Raw genomic sequence first — 18,534 nt, 5'->3', positions numbered from 1 at the left:
GCATTGCTTGCTGTACAGCACTTTGAGATATCAGCTGATGTAGGAAGGGCTATATAAATCAATCAATATTGTTGTTATGATCATTATTAGTATTATTATGATCAGTATTATTATTATATTGTTATTATTATCAGTATTGTTATTATTATTATCTTATTATTAGCATTACATAATTATGATCTTATTATTGTTATGTTATTATTATTATTGTGATTATTATGATCATTATTATTATTATTATCCAGTATGTGTGTGTGTTCTTACCTCCAGTGCTCTGTCCCTGTCCTTGATGCGTTCTCTCAGTTTGTCCATCAGAATATCTCTGGGTCTGGAGCTGTCTACAGATTCCAGGAGCTCCGAGTACTCCTACACACACAGAGCGAGATAGGGTTAGTGTGTATGTGTTTATGTCTGTATGTGTGTGCACTAATGTGTATGTTCAGTGTGTGTGTGTGTGTGTGTGTGTGTGTGTGTGTGTGTGTGTGTGTGTGTGAATGTGTGTGTCTCACCTGTAGCTGGCTCTCCTTGTCCTGTAGGGAGAGTTTGAGCTGTGTGATGGTCTTGTCTCTCTCCTGAACCTCCATGTGTTTCTCTGCCTCGCTCTCCTTCTGCTGAGCCTCTTTAGCCTGCAGCGCAGAGCGGGACTGAGCCAGGGCACTGAGCAAGTCCTACGGTGCGACAGAGGATAGGTTACACACACCTCCTACATGACAGGGGTCCAGACACACGCACACACACACTGACCTGGTTGTGTTTGTCGGTGACCTCCCTATGCTGCAGTGCCTCCTTTAGGTCAGAGTGGAGTCTGTCTTTAGCTCTGGTCAGGTCCTCAGCCTGTCTCTGGCTCTGTCTTTGCGCTCTATGACTGGCTTCCAGCTCCAGACCCAGGGTAAACAGAGAGCTCTGTACCCCCACTAACTCACCCTGCAGCTGGGCTAGACCCGCAACCTCACTTCCCCCCTCTGGAGCCTGGGAGAGCAGACCAAACAAACAAGAACCACTGGGGTTAGTCTGGCCATGGGGAGGAAGGGTGTCTGTCTCCATCTATCTATCAACAGTTGGGTCATTATGGCTCTTCATTAACCGGTATCCTGCTCAGTGTTTCATCGGGATCTGTCTGGGGTGTGTTATTTACCTTTATTTAACCAGGTAGGCAAGTTGAGAACAAGTTCTCATTTACAATTGCGACCTGGCCAAGATAAAGCAAAGCAGTTCGACAGATACAACAACACAGAGTTACACATGGAGTAAAACAAACATACAGTCAATAATAAAGTATAAACAAGTCTATATACAATGTGAGCAAATGAGGTGAGAAGGGAGGTAAAGGCAAAAAAAGGCCTTGGTGGCAAGGTAAATACAATATAGCAAGTAAAACACTGGAATGGTAGTTTTGCAATGGAAGAATGTGCAAAGTAGAAATAAAAATAATGGGGTGCAAAGGAGCAAAATAAATAAATAAATTAAATACAGTTGGGAAAGAGGTAGTTGATAGGGCTAAATTATATGTGGGCTATGTACAGGTGCAGTAATCTGTGAGCTGCTCTGACAGTTGGTGCTTAAAGCTAGTGAGGGAGATAAGAGTTTCCAGTTTCAGAGATTTTTGTAGTTCGTTCCAGTCATTGGCAGCAGAGAACTGGAAAGAGAGGCGGCCAAAGAAAGAATTGGTTTTGGGGGTGACTAGAGAGATATACCTGCTGGAGCGTGTGCTACAGGTGGGAGATGCTATGGTGACCAGCGAGCTGAGATAAGGGGGGACTTTACCTAGCAGGGTCTTGTAGATGACATGGAGCCAGTGGGTGTGAGGTCTCACCTGATGTTGTGTGATCTGGTTGTGGTGGGCCATCTCTCTCAGTGTTTCATCAGGATCTGTCTGGGGTGTGTGAGGTCTCACCTGATGTTGTGTGATCTGGTTGTGGTGGGCCATCTCTCTCAGTGTTTCATCAGGATCTGTCTGGGGTGTGTGAGGTTTCACCTGATGTTGTGTGATCTGGTTGTGGTGGGCCATCTCTCTCAGTGTTTCATCAGGATCTGTCTGGGGTGTGTGAGGTCTCACCTGATGTTGTGTGATCTGGTTGTGGTGGGCCATCTCTCTCAGTGTTTCATCAGGATCTGTCTGGGGTGTGTGAGGTCTCACCTGATGTTGCGTGATCTGGTTGTGGTGGGCCATCTCTCTCAGTGTTTCATCAGGATCTGTCTGGGGTGTGTGAGGTTTCACCTGATGTTGTGTGATCTGGTTGTGGTGGGCCATCTCTCTCAGTGTTTCATCAGGATCTGTCTGGGGTGTGTGAGGTTTCACCTGATGTTGTGTGATCTGGTTGTGGTGGGCCATCTCTCTCAGTGTTTCATCAGGATCTGTCTGGGGTGTGTGAGGTCTCACCTGATGTTGTGTGATCTGGTTGTGGTGGGCCATCTCTCTCAGTGTTTCATCAGGATCTGTCTGGGGTGTGTGAGGTCTCACCTGATGTTGTGTGATCTGGTTGTGGTGGGCCATCTCTCTCAGTGTTTCATCAGGATCTGTCTGGGGTGTGTGAGGTCTCACCTGATGTTGTGTGATCTGGTTGTGGTGGGCCATCTCTCTCAGTGTTTCATCAGGATCTGTCTGGGGTGTGTGAGGTCTCACCTGATGTTGCGTGATCTGGTTGTGGTGGGCCATCTCTCTCAGTGTTTCATCAGGATCTGTCTGGGGTGTGTGAGGTCTCACCTGATGTTGCGTGATCTGGTTGTGGTGGGCCATCTCTCTCAGTTTACACAGTGTGGTGTTCTGCCCTTCAATTAACTGGTACAGCTCCTTGGCCTGAGGAGGAATATTCAGTAGTGTAAAGTACTTAAGTAAAAATACTTTAATTAAAGTACTACTTAAGTAGTTTTGGGGGGTATTTGTACTTTACTATTTATATTTTTGACAACTTTTACTTTTACTTCAGTATATTTCTAAAGAAAATAATGTACTTTTTACTCCATACATTTTACCTGACATCAAAAGTACTTGTTACATTTTGAATGCTTAGCAGGACAGAAAAAATGGTCCAATGCACTTATCAAGAGAACATCCCTAGTCACCCTGCTTTCTCTGATCTGGAGGATTCACGGACTCACGAAACACACATGCTTTGTTTGTAAATTATGTCTGAGTGTGAGTGTTTGAGAGTGCCCCTTGCTATCCATAAATGAAAAAGATTTGCTTAATATAAGGAATATGAAATTATTTATACTTGAAATTTTTACTTTTGATACTTGAGTATATTTGAGCAGTTACATTTACTTTTGATACTTAAGTATACGCACACTTCCGGCGCCGACAGAGATGGCCGCCTCGCTTCGAGTTCCTAGGAAACTATGCAGTTTTTAGTTTTTTTATGTGTTATTTCTTACATTGGTACCTCAGGTCATCTTAGGTTTCATTACATACAGTCGAGAAGAACTACTGAATATAAGATCAGCGTCAACTCACCATCAGTACGACCAAGAATATGTTTTTCGCGACGCGGATCCTGTGTTCTGCCTTACAAACAGGACAACGGAGTGGATCCCATGCAGCGACCCAAATAAACGACTCCGAAAAAGAGGGAAACGAGGCGGTCTTCTGGTCAGACTCCGGAGACGGGCACACCGTACACCACTCCCTAGCATTCTTCTTGCCAATGTCCAGTCTCTTGACAACAAGGTTGATGAAATCCGAGCAAGGGTAGCATTCCAGAGGGACATCAGAGACTGTAACATTCTTTGCTTCACGGAAACATGGCTCACTGGAGAGACGCTATCCGAGGCGGTGCAGCCAACGGGTTTCTCCACGCATCGCGCCGACAGAAACAAACATCTTTCTGGTAAGAAGAGGGGCGGGGGCGTATGCCTTATGGCTAACGTGACATGGTGTGATGACAGAAACATACAGGAACTCAAATCCTTCTGTTCACCTGATTTAGAATTCCTCACAATCAAATGTAGACCGCATTATCTACCAAGAGAATTCTCTTCGATTATAATCACAGCCGTATATATCCCCCCCCAAGCAGACACATCGATGGCTCTGAACAAACTTTATTTAACTCTTTGCAAACTGGAAACCATTTATCCGGAGGCTGCATTCATTGTAGCTGGGGATTTTAACAAGGCTAATCTGAAAACAAGACTCCCTAAATTTTATCAGCATATCGATTGCGCAACCAGGGGTGGAAAGACCTTGGATCATTGTTACTCTAACTTCCGCGACGCATATAAAGCCCTGCCCCGCCCCCCTTTCGGAAAAGCTGACCACGACTCCATTTTGTTGATCCCTGCCTACAGGCAGAAACTAAAACAAGAGGCTCCCACGCTGAGGTCTGTCCAACGCTGGTCCGACCAAGCTGACTCCACACTCCAAGACTGCTTCCATCACGTGGACTGGGATATGTTTCGTATTGCGTCAGATAACAATATTGACGAATACGCTGATTCGGTGTGCGAGTTCATTAGAACGTGCGTTGAAGATGTCGTTCCCATAGCAACGATTAAAACATTCCCTAACCAGAAACCGTGGATTGATGGCAGCATTCGCGTGAAACTGAAAGCGTGAACCACTGCTTTTAATCAGGGCAAGGTGTCTGGTAACATGACCGAATACAAACAGTGCAGCTATTCCCTCCGCAAGGCTATCAAACAAGCTAAGCGTCAGTACAGAGACAAAGTAGAATCTCAATTCAACGGCTCAGACACAAGAGGCATGTGGCAGGGTCTACAGTCAATCACGGACTACAGGAAGAAATCCAGCCCAGTCACGGACCAGGATGTCTTGCTCCCAGGCAGACTAAATAACTTTTTTGCCCGCTTTTAGGACAATACAGTGCCACTGACACGGCCTGCAGTGAACAACCTTCACTGCAGCCGAGGTGAGTAAGACATTTAAACGTGTTAACCCTCGCAAGGCTGCAGGCCCAGACGGCATCCCCAGCCGCGCCCTCAGAGCATGCGCAGACCAGCTGGCCGGTGTGTTTACGGACATATTCAATCAATCCCTATCCCAGTCTGCTGTTCCCACATGCTTCAAGAGGGCCACCATTGTTCCTGTTCCCAAGAAAGCTAAGGTAACTGAGCTAAACGATAGCACTCACTTCCGTCATCATGAAGTGCTTTGAGAGACTAGTCAAAGACCATATCACCTCCACCCTACCTGACACCCTAGACCCACTCCAATTTGCTTACCGCCCAAATAGGTCCACAGACGATGCAATCTCAACCACACTGCCCACTGCCCTAACCCATCTGGACAAGAGGAATACCTATGTGAGAATGCTGTTCATTGACTACAGCTCGGCATTTAACACCATAGTACCCTCCAAGCTCGTCATCAAGCCCGAGACCCTGGGTCTCGACCCCGCCCTGTGCAACTGGGTACTGGACTTCCTGACGGGCCGCCCCCAGGTGGTGAGGGTAGGCAACAACATCTCCGCCCCGCTGATCCTCAACACAGGGGCCCCACAAGGGTGCGTTCTGAGCCCTCTCCTGTACTCCCTGTTCACCCACGACTGCGTGGCCACGCACGCCTCCAACTCAATCATCAAGTTTGCGGACGACACAACAGTGGTAGGCTTGATTACCAACAACGACGAGACGGCCTACAGGGAGGAGGTGAGGGCCCTCGGAGTGTGGTGTCAGGAAAATAACCTCACACTCAACGTCAACAAAACTAAGGAGATAATTGTGGACTTCAGGAAACAGCAGAGGGAACACCCCCCTATCCACATCGATGGAACAGTAGTGGAGAGGGTAGCAAGTTTTAAGTTCCTCGGCATACACATCACAGACAAACTGAATTGGTCCACTCACACAGACAGCATTGTGAAGAAGGCGCAGCAGCGCCTCTTCAACCTCAGGAGGCTGAAGAAATTTGGCTTGTCACCAAAAGCACTCACAAACTTCTACAGATGCACAATCGAGAGCATCCTGGCGGGCTGTATCACCGCCTGGTACGGCAACTGCTCCGCCCTCAACCGTAAGGCTCTCCAGAGGGTAGTGAGGTCTGCACAACGCATCACCGGGGGCAAACTACCTGCCCTCCAGGACACCTACACCACCCGATGTTACAGGAAGGCCATAAAGATCATCAAGGACATCAACCACCCGAGCCACTGCCTGTTCACCCCGCTATCATCCAGAAGGTGAGGTCAGTACAGGTGCATCAAAGCTGGGACCGAGAGACTGAAAAACAGCTTCTATCTCAAGGCCATCAGACTGTTAAATAGCCACCACTAACATTGAGTGGCTGCTGCCAACACACTGACACTGACTCAACTCCAGCCACTTTAATAATGGGAATTGATGGGAAATGATGTAAATATATCACTAGCCACTTTAAACAATGCTACCTTATATAATGTTACTTACCCTACATTATTCATCTCATATGCATACGTATATACTGTACTCTATATCATCGGCTGTATCCTTATGTAATACATGTATCACTAGCCACTTTAACTATGCCACTTTGTTTACATACTCATCTCATATGTATATACTGTACTCGATACCATCTACTGTATCTTGCCTATGCCGCTCTGTACCATCACTCATTCATATATCCTTATGTACATATTCTTTATCCCCTTACACTGTGTATAAGACAGTAGTTTTGGAATTGTTAGTTAGATTACTTGTTGGTTATTACTGCATTGTCGGAACTAGAAGCACAAGCATTTCGCTACACTCGCATTAACATCTGCTAACCATGTGTATGTGACAAATAATATTTGATTTGATTTGATATTTAAAACCAAATTTACTCAAGTAGTATTTTACTGGGTGACTTTCACTTTTACGTGAGTCATTTTCTATTAAGGTATCTTTACTTTTACTCAAGTATGACAATTGGGTACATTTTCCTCCACTGGGAATATTCTGTAAATCACTGCTGATGAAATGGTTGGTCTCTGTAGCTGAGTTGATAGCGCAAGGTGCTGCAATCCCAGGATTGTGGGTTTAATTCCCGGGACCACCCAAACGTCTGCATGGCTAACTGTAAGTCGCTTTGGATAAAAGTGTCTTCTAACTGGCACATATTAGTATTATTTTAGTCACTAGGCCATCTCAAATGTTTCTGGGGCGGTGATGTAAATTCATGGTAGACCACACACACCTCGTTGTCCTTGGTACTGACAGAGTCGGTCAGGCCCTGGATGGTGTGTTCCTGGTTCTGAGCTGCCTGACGGATAGAACGCAGATCACACTCCATCTCACTGAGCTTCTCCTGCAGCTTCTGGAGAGGGGGAGAGGGAGAGGGAGAGGGGAGAGGGAGACATTTATTCTTATGTGCTCCAATGTTACTCCAATGTAGCAGTGCTGTTTGGTGTGTGCGCGTGAGTGTGTGTGCGCATTCATGTGTATATATGTGTGCGCTGAGTGTGCACGTGTGAATGCACATGCTTGTGTGCATGTGTGTGTGTTGTATGGATGTGTAATGTCTCTGTGTAGCTGTGCTGTTTGGTGTGTGTTGTATGTGTAATGTCTCTGTGTAGCTGTGCTGTTTGGTGTGTGTGTTGTATGTGTAATGTCTCTGTGTAGCTGTGCTGTTTGGTGTGTGTGTTGTATGTGTAATGTCTCTGTGTAGCTGTGCTGTTTGGTGTGTGTGTTGTATGTGTAATGTCTCTGTGTAGCTGTGCTGTTTGGTGTGTGTTGTATGTGTAATGTCTCTGTGTAGCTGTGATGTTTGGTGTGTGTTGTATGTGTAATGTCTCTGTGTAGCTGTGCTGTTTGGTGTGTGTGTTGTATGGGTGTGTAATGTCTCTGTGTAGCTGTGATGTTTGGTGTGTGTTGTATGTGTAATGTCTCTGTGTAGCTGTGCTGTTTGGTGTGTGTGTTGTATGTGTAATGTCTCTGTGTAGCTGTGCTGTTTGGTGTGTGTGTTGTATGGATGTGTAATGTCTCTGTGTAGCTGTGCTGTTTGGTGTGTGTGTTGTATGTGTAATGTCTCTGTGTAGCTGTGCTGTTTGGTGTGTGTGTTGTATGGATGTGTAATGTCTCTGTGTAGCTGTGCTGTTTGGTGTGTGTTGTATGTGTAATGTCTCTGTGTAGCTGTGATGTTTGGTGTGTGTTGTATGTGTAATGTCTCTGTGTAGATGTGCTGTTTGGTGTGTGTTGTATGTGTAATGTCTCTGTGTAGCTGTGCTGTTTGGTGTGTGTGTTGTATGGATGTGTAATGTCTCTGTGTAGCTGTGCTGTTTGGTGTGTGTGTTGTATGTGTAATGTCTCTGTGTAGCTGTGCTGTTTGGTGTGTGTGTTGTATGGATGTGTAATGTCTCTGTGTAGCTGTGCTGTTTGGTGTGTGTGTTGTATGTGTAATGTCTCTGTGTAGCTGTACCGTGTTGTTGGCCTCGCTCTCCTGGATCTTGGTCTGCAGGGACTGGACCTGGAGCTGGGCCTTCTGCAGCTCACTGATACACTGACCTGCTGCACATTCATACTGGTTCAACTGGCTATGCTGCTCCTCGATCAGAGTCTGGAATACACACACACACACACACACACAGACACACACACACACACACACAGCGGTTAACCTGCTGTAGCCAGACAAAACGGAATTACAATCCAACCTGCACCAAGCTGGGCTGCAGGGTTAGAGTCAATTCCATTTCAATTCTAGTCAGTTCAGGAAGAACACTTTTACCAGCTAGGCGGGATTTTAAATGGAATTGACCCTTGCAGTGCTGTGTTGGTAACTGGACCAAACATTATGTTCACTCATCTGTGTTACTAAAAGCAGATTTATCCTGAGGATATTCTCTTGTGTGTGTGCGCACGTGTGTGTGTGTAGGGGGAGGGGGGTGTATCTAGTGCTCTGTGCTGCTCTTAACCTATCTTACGCTACCCTACACTACATTACCCTACGCTACATTACACTACCCTATGCTACACTACCCTACGCTACATTACCCTACGCTACATTACACTACACTACCCTATGCTACCCTACGCTACATTACACTACCCTATGCTACGCTATCCTACATTACCCTACCCTACGCTACATTACACTACACTACCCTACATTACCCTACGCTATGCTACTCACATACACGCGCACGCGCACACACACACACACACACGCACACGCACACACACACACACACACACAGATTTAAGTGCTACAGAGTGCACATCCTCTAATGTGCATCTTCTCTGGAGAGGTTTAGGTGATGGAGATGGACAGCTGGATTACCCAGCTAATTAGCTAGGGGTATGGAGAGAATGGGAATATTCTCACGGTTGGAAGCACTGCACTGTGTGCTGGATTCACAGACTACCAAGTAACCTCCTGGAATATTCTTTACATCTAACAGATGATTAAATATGCCACAAATACGATTTGTAGTAAAATAAGGTATCCTATTGAAAGAAAAACACTCCTTCTGATTTCAGTATCTGGCAAGTTTGAGCAAAGACAATAAAATGAGATTAGTGAGCCGATGTCCAGAGCTGGCTGGAGAGCTGACTGGAGAGCTGCTGTGGTATACCTGGTGGGGGCGTGGGGGAGGACACTCATGATACAGATCCTCCCACAGCTCCTCCATCTCAGCCAGGTCCAGACCCCCATCCATCTCACTGTCCAGCCTGATCAGAGGGGCCTCCACGTCAGGTACATGGCCATGGATCTCCCCCTCTCCATTCGGACCTCGATGCAGCAACCCCAAGGCCGGCTCATAGAAGCTAAGTCTAGAGCCTCCATCGCTGGGGCTCTGTCTGAGCAGCACAGGCAATCTGCTTCCCTTGGGGCTCTGGACAGGCCGGTACACACAATTCTGGACCAGGCAGAGGGCCAGGGAGAGGTGGGATGCGGATCTCAGCGCGGTCACCAGGTCGTGCTCCTCAGACAGGGAGTCAGAGAACCGGTCATCCAGGGGGTCCCGGGAGTACCCTAGCCCCTCGGCCCCGTCTTGGATAGCAGACAGCCGGGTAGATTCTCCAGCTATGTCCAAGGAGTCTATGGAGGGGCTGGAGCTGGCTCGACCCGCCAGGGTACGGTCACTGTCGGAAGCCCGGGACTGAAGCTTGGACCCAGGGATCAGTGTGAGCGAGGAGTGGGTCCCCTCTGGCTCTTCCTCCCCTTCTCTACCTCTTTCTACTCCAATCACACTGGCCGAATACCTCGTCGATGGGCTACAGGAAATACTTCGTGCCAACTTCCTTGGTACTTTACACACAGCCTCATAGTCCGAGTCCACGACTCGCCACGCTGTGCACCCTTGGCACTTCCTACGTGAAGGTGTGACTTTCCCACAGCGTTGTGACCCTACAGCCGTCACCTCTGACCCTGGGTATTGAGGGCGATGCCCATGATGAGGATGGTGGTGACCACCGAACTCCAACCCCTCTTCAGCCCAGGACTCATACAGAGAGTACACCAAGTCCTCCTGGAGCAGAGCACAGTACTTAGCATGGGTCAGACCAGACATGTCCACCATACCTTCCCCCTGTACCCCTCCTCCCGTACCCCCAGGCCTGGTAATGACCCCTCCACCACTGCCACCCTCCTCCCCGTTGGTCTTCCGGTAGAGGCCTCCGATGAGACCCCGTAGCCGGTGTTTCTCCTGGAGCAGCCTCTGCAGCCGTTCGATAGACAGAGCCTCCACGCGGGCGACGACCGTATCAAACCTATACATACGCTCCAGTATGAAGGCACACTTGGAGCAGGCAAATTCGCCGCGCCCGTCCCGGGTCAGCTCTCGCCCCAGGGCGTGGGACAGAAGCACTTGGAGGTTGAGTTTGGAGGCGGGGTGGAAGATCCACCGGCGTTGGTTACCGCAGAGCTCACGAGCGCAGATACGACACGCCTCCTTCATTCTGATATCCAGCATTCCACACACACACTCAGACGGAGGCCAATCACCTTAGCTTAGTTAGTCTAATGGTGAAATAACCTTTGTTTTTAATGATAAAAACAAAGGTTCTGGCTGTTTACTGTCAAGTGTCCTATAAATAATAAATAACATTTGATTGATGGAGGTGAATGAGAGGATGCTATTAGCTCCAATATGACTAATGCTCATCCATCGGAAGAATCCCTTTAAAACTCTGTGTGTAAGATCATTGAAGGTGGGAATATATTGCATGTAACAGTCCTCTTTCTCTCTCGTCAGAAGATAAATAAATACCACTAAAACTTCATAAAAACAACAGATAGGCAGTCATTAAGGAAATACTAATATTGGCACTGGTAGCCTGCAGGGAAACGCACACAGCAGCAAGTAAGATGCTCACAAAATCCAATACTCTTGACATAATGACTATTTTTATTTCATAACCCGACCAGCGTTGTTGCTTCAGTAGGACTATGAAGAATTTGGGTAAATTGTAATTGCATATTGCTTGAGCAGATGGCAGCCAGCAAGTACTCCAGTATCCTTGGTCACCGATTATGTTGCATTCCGTAATGGATATTCTGAAGCGATGGGTTAAAGTCCGAAAGGGAAAAATAAAGTCATTTTGGTGTCATGCTCATTGCATATTCCCTAAATACACAAACCACTAGAGTTTTCACTCCAGGTGACTTCATCTCGCGTTTACCAAAACAAGAAAAGCACGCGCACGTTCCGCTGCATTACTTGGTTAGCTGTCATTGGGAGGCTCGCACTGTCAGATAGATTATCACCGGTACATTAGGCTACGGTAGTATCGCTTTAACTGAAGGTCGTCACCGCGGATAATTGACACACCAAAACAATTCATTCGGTAGCGGCAATCAGGTCCTCCGCAATCCTTTGACATTCATTCATGATTTACAATGTCAACAGTGGAGTTAGCTCACTTCAGCCCCGCGATCCTTTGGGCACACAATGATGTGGCAGCTTTGTAGCACTGGCTAGACCTGGCTGCAGGCACGGAGCGCACCATTTCATGCAATAGGGGTGCAAGATATCTGATCGTCTATATCAAGGGGTTAAAAAGTGGCCCGATCTGACACGATAATACACGTTATTTTCTTTCATATAATGAGCTACATTGCGGTCAATTTTGTTAAAGATGTTGAATAAAATACTGTGACGATCTCTAATGCTCCCCAGGATGCCCTTAGTTATTCTGGTCCACTCTACACTAAGCTTTGTATTCGCTTCAACAAACAGGTGAAATGCATATTACCGTGTGGTAACATGGTGACATTAGTGACGTTCTGAAATGTAAATGACTTTATATTCCCAGTGTTTTGCATAAACTCTTGTAAACCAGTAGAAATAATCTAAATGAAAACCAATAATAACATAATTTTCTCTGCTTTGTTCATTTCCACCAGGCTATTTTTGTGCTTTTATGGGGTCAATACCAATTACTCAAACAGAACCACATACTCAGTCACAATGTTATTTCGTAAATACAGAATTTGATATCAAATTCAATGTGGAATTGATTATATATTTAACAAAGCAAAAAAAAACATTTACTTCCTTGGGTAGCATGTTTAGATAATACACACACACACACACACACACACACACACACACACACACACACACACACACACACACACACACACACACACACACACACACACACACACACACACAGCCTGAGGGTTGACTTGAACTAATTTCCACTGAACAGACCGGGCAGGCTGCATAACCTTTCCTTTCTCATATTGAGCCTCTTCTAAATGCAAATAAGATCTCATAAATACACTTACAAGTAAATGCCATTAATGCTTTGCAAAGCAGAGGGGATACATTTTATATAGATTTTCCTATGCCCTATGCCAGGGTTGTGGGATCGATTCCCGGGGCCACCCATATGTAAAATGTATGCATGCATGAAATGTAAGTCGATTTGGATAAAAGCGTCTGTTAAATGGCATATATTATTATATATTATCAGGCAAATGCTTCCATAATAGTGAAGGTGGATGGTTCCGATGTTTATATTTACATTTTATATCTCATACATTATTAATAGTTACGGGAAGAAACAAACATAAACCTTTCCATTTATAGAGTCCAGATCTGGCATGTATGACATGATTGTATGACATGATTGTATGAGTGAAGATACACTGTAACGGTAGTGGCTCTAGAACTCAACAGATCTCAACAGATGGGCTGGCCACAGCTCTCATAGTGCTGCTTGCTGTTGAGTGTAACAACAAACTATTCTACTCTATACACTTAGGGCCTGGAGTCTTTCCTGTCTGACCACATGTCCTGACCATGTCCTGACCTGGACTCTAGTTATAGCATATAACATATATGTGGTCAAGAATAATTATTGTACTGTATTCTATTCTATTCTATTCTATTCTATTCTAGAACTGTATATCACAGGAGGCCCAGGCTCCAACGCCTTCAACCAGGTGCCTGTCTGTGAGAAATAGACTACAACACAAGGCTATCCATTACAGTTAGTCATCAGGAAGAGTGATTTAAAGCAGAGAGGGAAACACAGTGACACAATAGGACAAGAGGGCCATAAAACCGGTTACTACGACTACATATGCTACAAGAACAGAAGAAAGAGAGGGACACTAGTGGTGCAGTTTGCACTGACACTGGTGCATGTGGGACTGCTATTGTAGCCTGTGCTGTGAATGGAGGGGTGTAGACAGATATGTTGACATATGAAGGTAAACCGGTTTTTCTAGAAACACGAGGCATCATGAGAGACGCTGCCGCATATAAATTAACTTACTGACAATAAATGAACTTACTGACAATAAATGAACTTACTGACAATAAATGAACTTACTGACAAGGGCAACCCAATGACATTGAAACATCACATTTGGCTTCAACATTTAAAATATGGTTTGGCTTGTGTGAATAAATGAGCTGTACAAAACCACATTACCCAGAATGCTTTAGGCTCATAGGTTTCCACAGTGACCAGTGACTGTGTATCCCTGAGGGTGTGCACACAGACAGTCATGCACTCACACTGTGACTGCACATATCAGATTTGATTCTCAAAATAGCATGCTGCCTCAGAACAGAATGTTACAAATGGCTACTAGGTCCAAGTCTCTCTTGGAAAAGGGATGGGTTCAACCAAAAGGGATGGATTAAACCAAAAGGGATGGGTTCAACCAAAAGGGATTGGTTAAACCAAAAGGGATGGGTTAAACCAAAAGAGATGGGTTAAACCAAAAGGGATGGGTTCAACCAAAAGAGATGGGTTAAACCAAAAGGGATGGGTTCAACCAAAAGGGATGGGTTAAACCAAAAGGGATGGGTTAAACCAGAAGGGAATGATTATCAAAAGGGAAGGGTTAACCCAAAGGGGATAGGTTACCAAAAGGGATGGGTTATTTGGGCGGCAGGTAGCCTAGTGGTTCGAGCATTGGGCCAGTAACTGAAAGGTTGCTAGATCAAATCCCCGAGCTGATAGGACAAGAGGGCCTAGCTGATAGGAAAAGGTAAAAATCTCCTGCTCTGCCCCTGAACAAGGCAGTTAACCCACTGTTCCTAGGCCATCATTATAAATAAGAATTTGTTCTTAACTGACTTGCCTAGTAAAATAACAATTTTAAAGGGACTGGTTAAACCAAATTGACAGTTTATTTAAAGTCAAGAGTAATACATGATTCATAACAAACACCTGTATGTGATTGTGCTAATATTTACTATGCTTCATTTTCAAACCCATGTAGGCTTCATTACCTTACTATATGATGGTGTATGGCAGACATTTTCTCTGAGGGCAGAGTTTACCTTGTATGTCCTAGGTCAGCTCCTCACTAATGCCTGATTATGGGTGGCTTAAAATGACAGTCTGGGGGTAGTTGGCGGTTCTTGATTAAGTTTGTTGAGGATTTGGGGTTTAAAATGACAGTCTGGGGGTAGTTGGGGTCCTTGATTAAGTTTGTTGAGGATTTGGGGTTTAAAATGAGGACTGCTTCAGTACTCTCCAGCAGAGTCCACTGCTAAATCACATAATTCCTTCAAACTCCTCTTTAAGCATAGACTGCAATCAAGCAAGAGAGAGCTAGAAATAACAAATCACCATACAGACATTTTATTAAAAAATATATAACTTTTACTCCTTGTGGCGGGCTGGGCGCCTGCAGGCTGACCTCGGTCGACAGGTGTTTCCTCCGACACATTGGTGCGGCTGGCTTCCGGGTTAAGCGGGCGGTTTGGCGGGTCATGTTTGCGGAGGACGCATGACTCGACCTTCGCCCCCCTGAGCCCGTTGGGGAGCTGCAGCGATGAGACAAGATCGAAATTGGGGAGGAAAAGGAGGTAAAATATTAGCATAAATGTAGCATGAATAGCATCAGCTGCCACCCACAGCGCATTTCATTCATAACATTTCTCCCTCCTGGATGGCCTGCCATTTAGATTGATCTCATTGGCTGTGGTGTCTGGAGAACCAATTAGAAGCTAGGTATCTTAGACAACACAACTTGATATCTGTGTGTGTCAGAGTTGGCATCAGAAGGTCAGCGTGACCTATTGACAACCTCGCTGAAACACGAGCCACTAAATGCGCACCAACACACATCCTTGCACGCACACTCATTGACATACATGGATACAGACACTTGCAAGCCTTCTGTGTTATATACAGTCGTGCTCTGTTGTGTACACAGATATTGAACATGCTGACAGACAGGTGAACATTCTTTCTACCCTTACTATCAGGTGTAACTATAGGCCAGAAAATATTGATATTTAGGTATTTTTCTGTCATTTAATGGGGCAAATAAATCCAAAGTTCAATGTGTGCCATTCCATTGCCTATGCATGTGCATTCATTTTCCACTTTCAAAGACCCCTCCTCCTCCTCTGTCTTCTAAAGAAACTTACATGGATTTGAGTAATAGTGATCCATTCAGCCTTAGTTACAGCTGGCAGTGGCCAAGGCAATGGGACAACATCACTGTGTGAAATCTGAGCTGAGATCAGCCGTGATAGTCACATTTGCATCTTAGAGCCAAGCTGATTTACAAGGTAAAATGCCTCCAGAGGCACCTTGGGGATTTGGCTGCTTCATGAGAAACTCACACAACAACAAAAATGTGTAGGATTCAAAGCTGCCACCAAATGACAAGAGCCAAGAGCCCTGGGAGTCTCAGTGAGGCAGGATCAAAGGAAGAATAATGGATATGACCAGAGCCAAGAGCCCTGGGAGTCTCAGTGAGGCAGGATCAAAGGAAGAATAATGGATGTGACCAGAGCCAAGAGCCTTGGGAGTCTCTGTGAGACAGGATCAAAGGAAGAATAATGGATATGACCAGAGCCAAGAGCCCTGGGAGTCTCAGTGAGACAGGATCAAAGGAAGAATAATGGATGTGACCAGAGCCAAGAGCCTTGGGAGTCTCTGTGAGACAGGATCAAAGGAAGAATAATGGATATGACCAGAGACAAGAGCCCTGGGAGTCTCAGTGAGACAGGATCAAAGGAAGAATAATGGATATGACCAGAGCCAAGAGCCTTGGGAGTCTCAGTGAGACAGGATCAAAGGAAGAATAATGGATGTGACCAGAGCCAAGAGCCCTGGGAGTCTCAGTGAGACAGGATCAAAGGAAGAATAATGGATGTGACCAGAGCCAAGAGCCCTGGGAGTCTCAGTGAGACAGGATCAAAGGAATAATAATGGATATGACCAGAGACAAGAGCCCTGGGAGTCTCATTGAGACAGGATCAAAGGAAGAATAATGGATGTGACCAGAGCCAAGAGCCCTGGGAGTCTCAGTGAGACAGGATCAAAGGAAGAATAATGGATGTGACCAGAGCCAAGAGCCCTGGGAGTCTCAGTGAGACAGGATCAAAGGAATAATAATGGATATGACCAGAGACAAGAGCCCTGGGAGTCTCAGTGAGACAGGATCAAAGGAATAATAATGGATATGACCAGAGCCAAGAGCCCTGGGAGTCTCAGTGAGACAGGATCAAAGGAATAATAATGGATATGACCAGAGACAAGAGCCCTGGGAGTCTCAGTGAGACAGGATCAAAGGAATAATAATGGATATGACCAGAGCCATGCATCTAGAGAGTTGAGACAACCTGTAGAATGTTGAATATTGTTCTAATTCTAGACAGTGACATAGCAATGTTTAAATATTCCCAGTGTAATGTTAATGGCGCTCTAACATGGCTGCCATAGAATGTTGTAGTGACATGAGAATGCATCATAATGCAGAAACCTCATTGGCCCAACTCTCTAAACACATGGCTCTGGTAATGACTAGCTATAGATAACGACTAATATGTGGTAATGACTGAGAAGAGATGACTAAAACTAACAAGTGACGATGATTATCCAAACAAAATGACAGGATACACATACACTGTACTGCGGCTTTCTTTCAACTGCATGTGAGGTATAGTGACACTTTAAATAAAGTTTGATTTCATTTCATTTGACACACACAGCACATCTATTTCTATTATCTAACCCCACTCCAGTCAACACAGACGCATACTGCATATACCTGTTTACTGTATATGCCTGCATACTGCATATACCTGTTTACTGTATACCTGCATACTGTATATACCTGTTTACTGTATATACCTGCATACTGTATATACCTGTTTACTGTATATACCTGTTACTGTATATACCTGTTTACTGTATACCTGTTTACTGTATATACCTGTTTACTGTATATACCTGCATACTGTATATACCTGTTTACTGTATATACCTGCATACTGCATATACCTGTTTACTGTATACCTGCATACTGCATATACCTGTTTACTGTATACCTTTATACTGTATATACCTGATTACTGTATATACCTGTTTACTGTATACTGTATATACCTGTTTACTGTATACCTGCATACTGTATATACCTTCATACTGTATATACCTGCATACTGTATATACCTGTTACTGTATATACCTGTTTTCCTGTTAATTGTGTAATGTGAGAAGCTCCCCTCTAAGAATGTGACTGATGAGAATAGAGAATGTGGGCGGACTGTTCATAAATTCATCACATCATTTGTTTACCACCGACTAAAATAACCCAGACCCGCTCCCTTCAGGGCCGACAGCTACCAACACAATACTGGCATTAACAGACATAATAAGAGACACTAACACAGACTGGTCTAGGAACGGTTTATTACTCAGCTCTAGCAGCTGCTATATACTAAGATGTTATATGATATGGTAACTATGGGTAATGTATGATGTTTACGTTGAATTCAATACAATGGCGTTTCAATTAACCACAAAGAAACCCTAATTATATTAGAAAGTAGTTTATATGTGATTACAATTTGATAATGTATTTTTCCTTATATAGTGACCACCGACCACATATTCTGTAGCTCATGATGTTACCACTCTGTATGTGGCTGTCTGGTTTAAGAGGTGCTTTGTGTTTATACTTCAGTAGGGGTCAAGCTCCACCAACACCTTAGAGTGGGATCTGGCTGAAGTGGGTACTGACTCAACAGTAGTGTGGGACTAGCACCTCAAAGTGCAGACTCTTTAATCAACTTAATAAGAACTCAAAGCTGATAGTGATTATGCAATATTAAAGATGGAATCCACAGTAGGGGGACAGAGCGCCACTGGCCGCCCCATCACCTTTGTTATTGTTTCTGTTGCCGA

The 18,534-nt window shown here is 45.1% G+C and overlaps 1 protein-coding gene across 11 annotated transcripts in view; it reads right to left on the bottom strand.

The window, feature by feature from the left end:
* The window catches only part of LOC110530721 (myomegalin), a 120,414-nt gene that overhangs the window by 49,091 nt on the left and 52,789 nt on the right, over positions 1 to 18,534 (bottom strand). For 5 of the 11 annotated variants that reach the window (XM_036986393.1, XM_036986395.1, XM_036986397.1 and 2 more), the window contains exons 1-7: positions 9,492 to 11,815; positions 8,336 to 8,473; positions 7,115 to 7,234; positions 2,138 to 2,797; positions 745 to 969; positions 510 to 668; positions 265 to 366 (exon numbers count right to left, since the gene is read on the bottom strand). In XM_036986393.1, coding sequence (XP_036842288.1) covers positions 265 to 366; positions 510 to 668; positions 745 to 969; positions 2,138 to 2,797; positions 7,115 to 7,234; positions 8,336 to 8,473; positions 9,492 to 10,832 — 2,745 coding nt within the window. In that variant the 5' untranslated portion in view covers positions 10,833 to 11,815. Of the gene's footprint in view, positions 1 to 264; positions 367 to 509; positions 669 to 744; positions 970 to 1,813; positions 2,113 to 2,137; positions 2,798 to 7,114; positions 7,235 to 8,335; positions 8,474 to 9,491; positions 11,816 to 18,534 lie in introns of those variants that run through there. The other 6 variants (XM_036986401.1, XM_036986399.1, XM_036986396.1 and 3 more) reach the window with 5 other exon arrangements.

This window comes from Oncorhynchus mykiss, chromosome 8 (genome assembly GCF_013265735.2).
Source record: "Oncorhynchus mykiss isolate Arlee chromosome 8, USDA_OmykA_1.1, whole genome shotgun sequence".
In the NCBI taxonomy this organism is placed as follows: Eukaryota; Metazoa; Chordata; class Actinopteri; order Salmoniformes; family Salmonidae; genus Oncorhynchus; species Oncorhynchus mykiss.
Note: the sequence above shows the minus strand (reverse complement) of the source record. Positions and strands in the feature narration are given on the sequence as shown.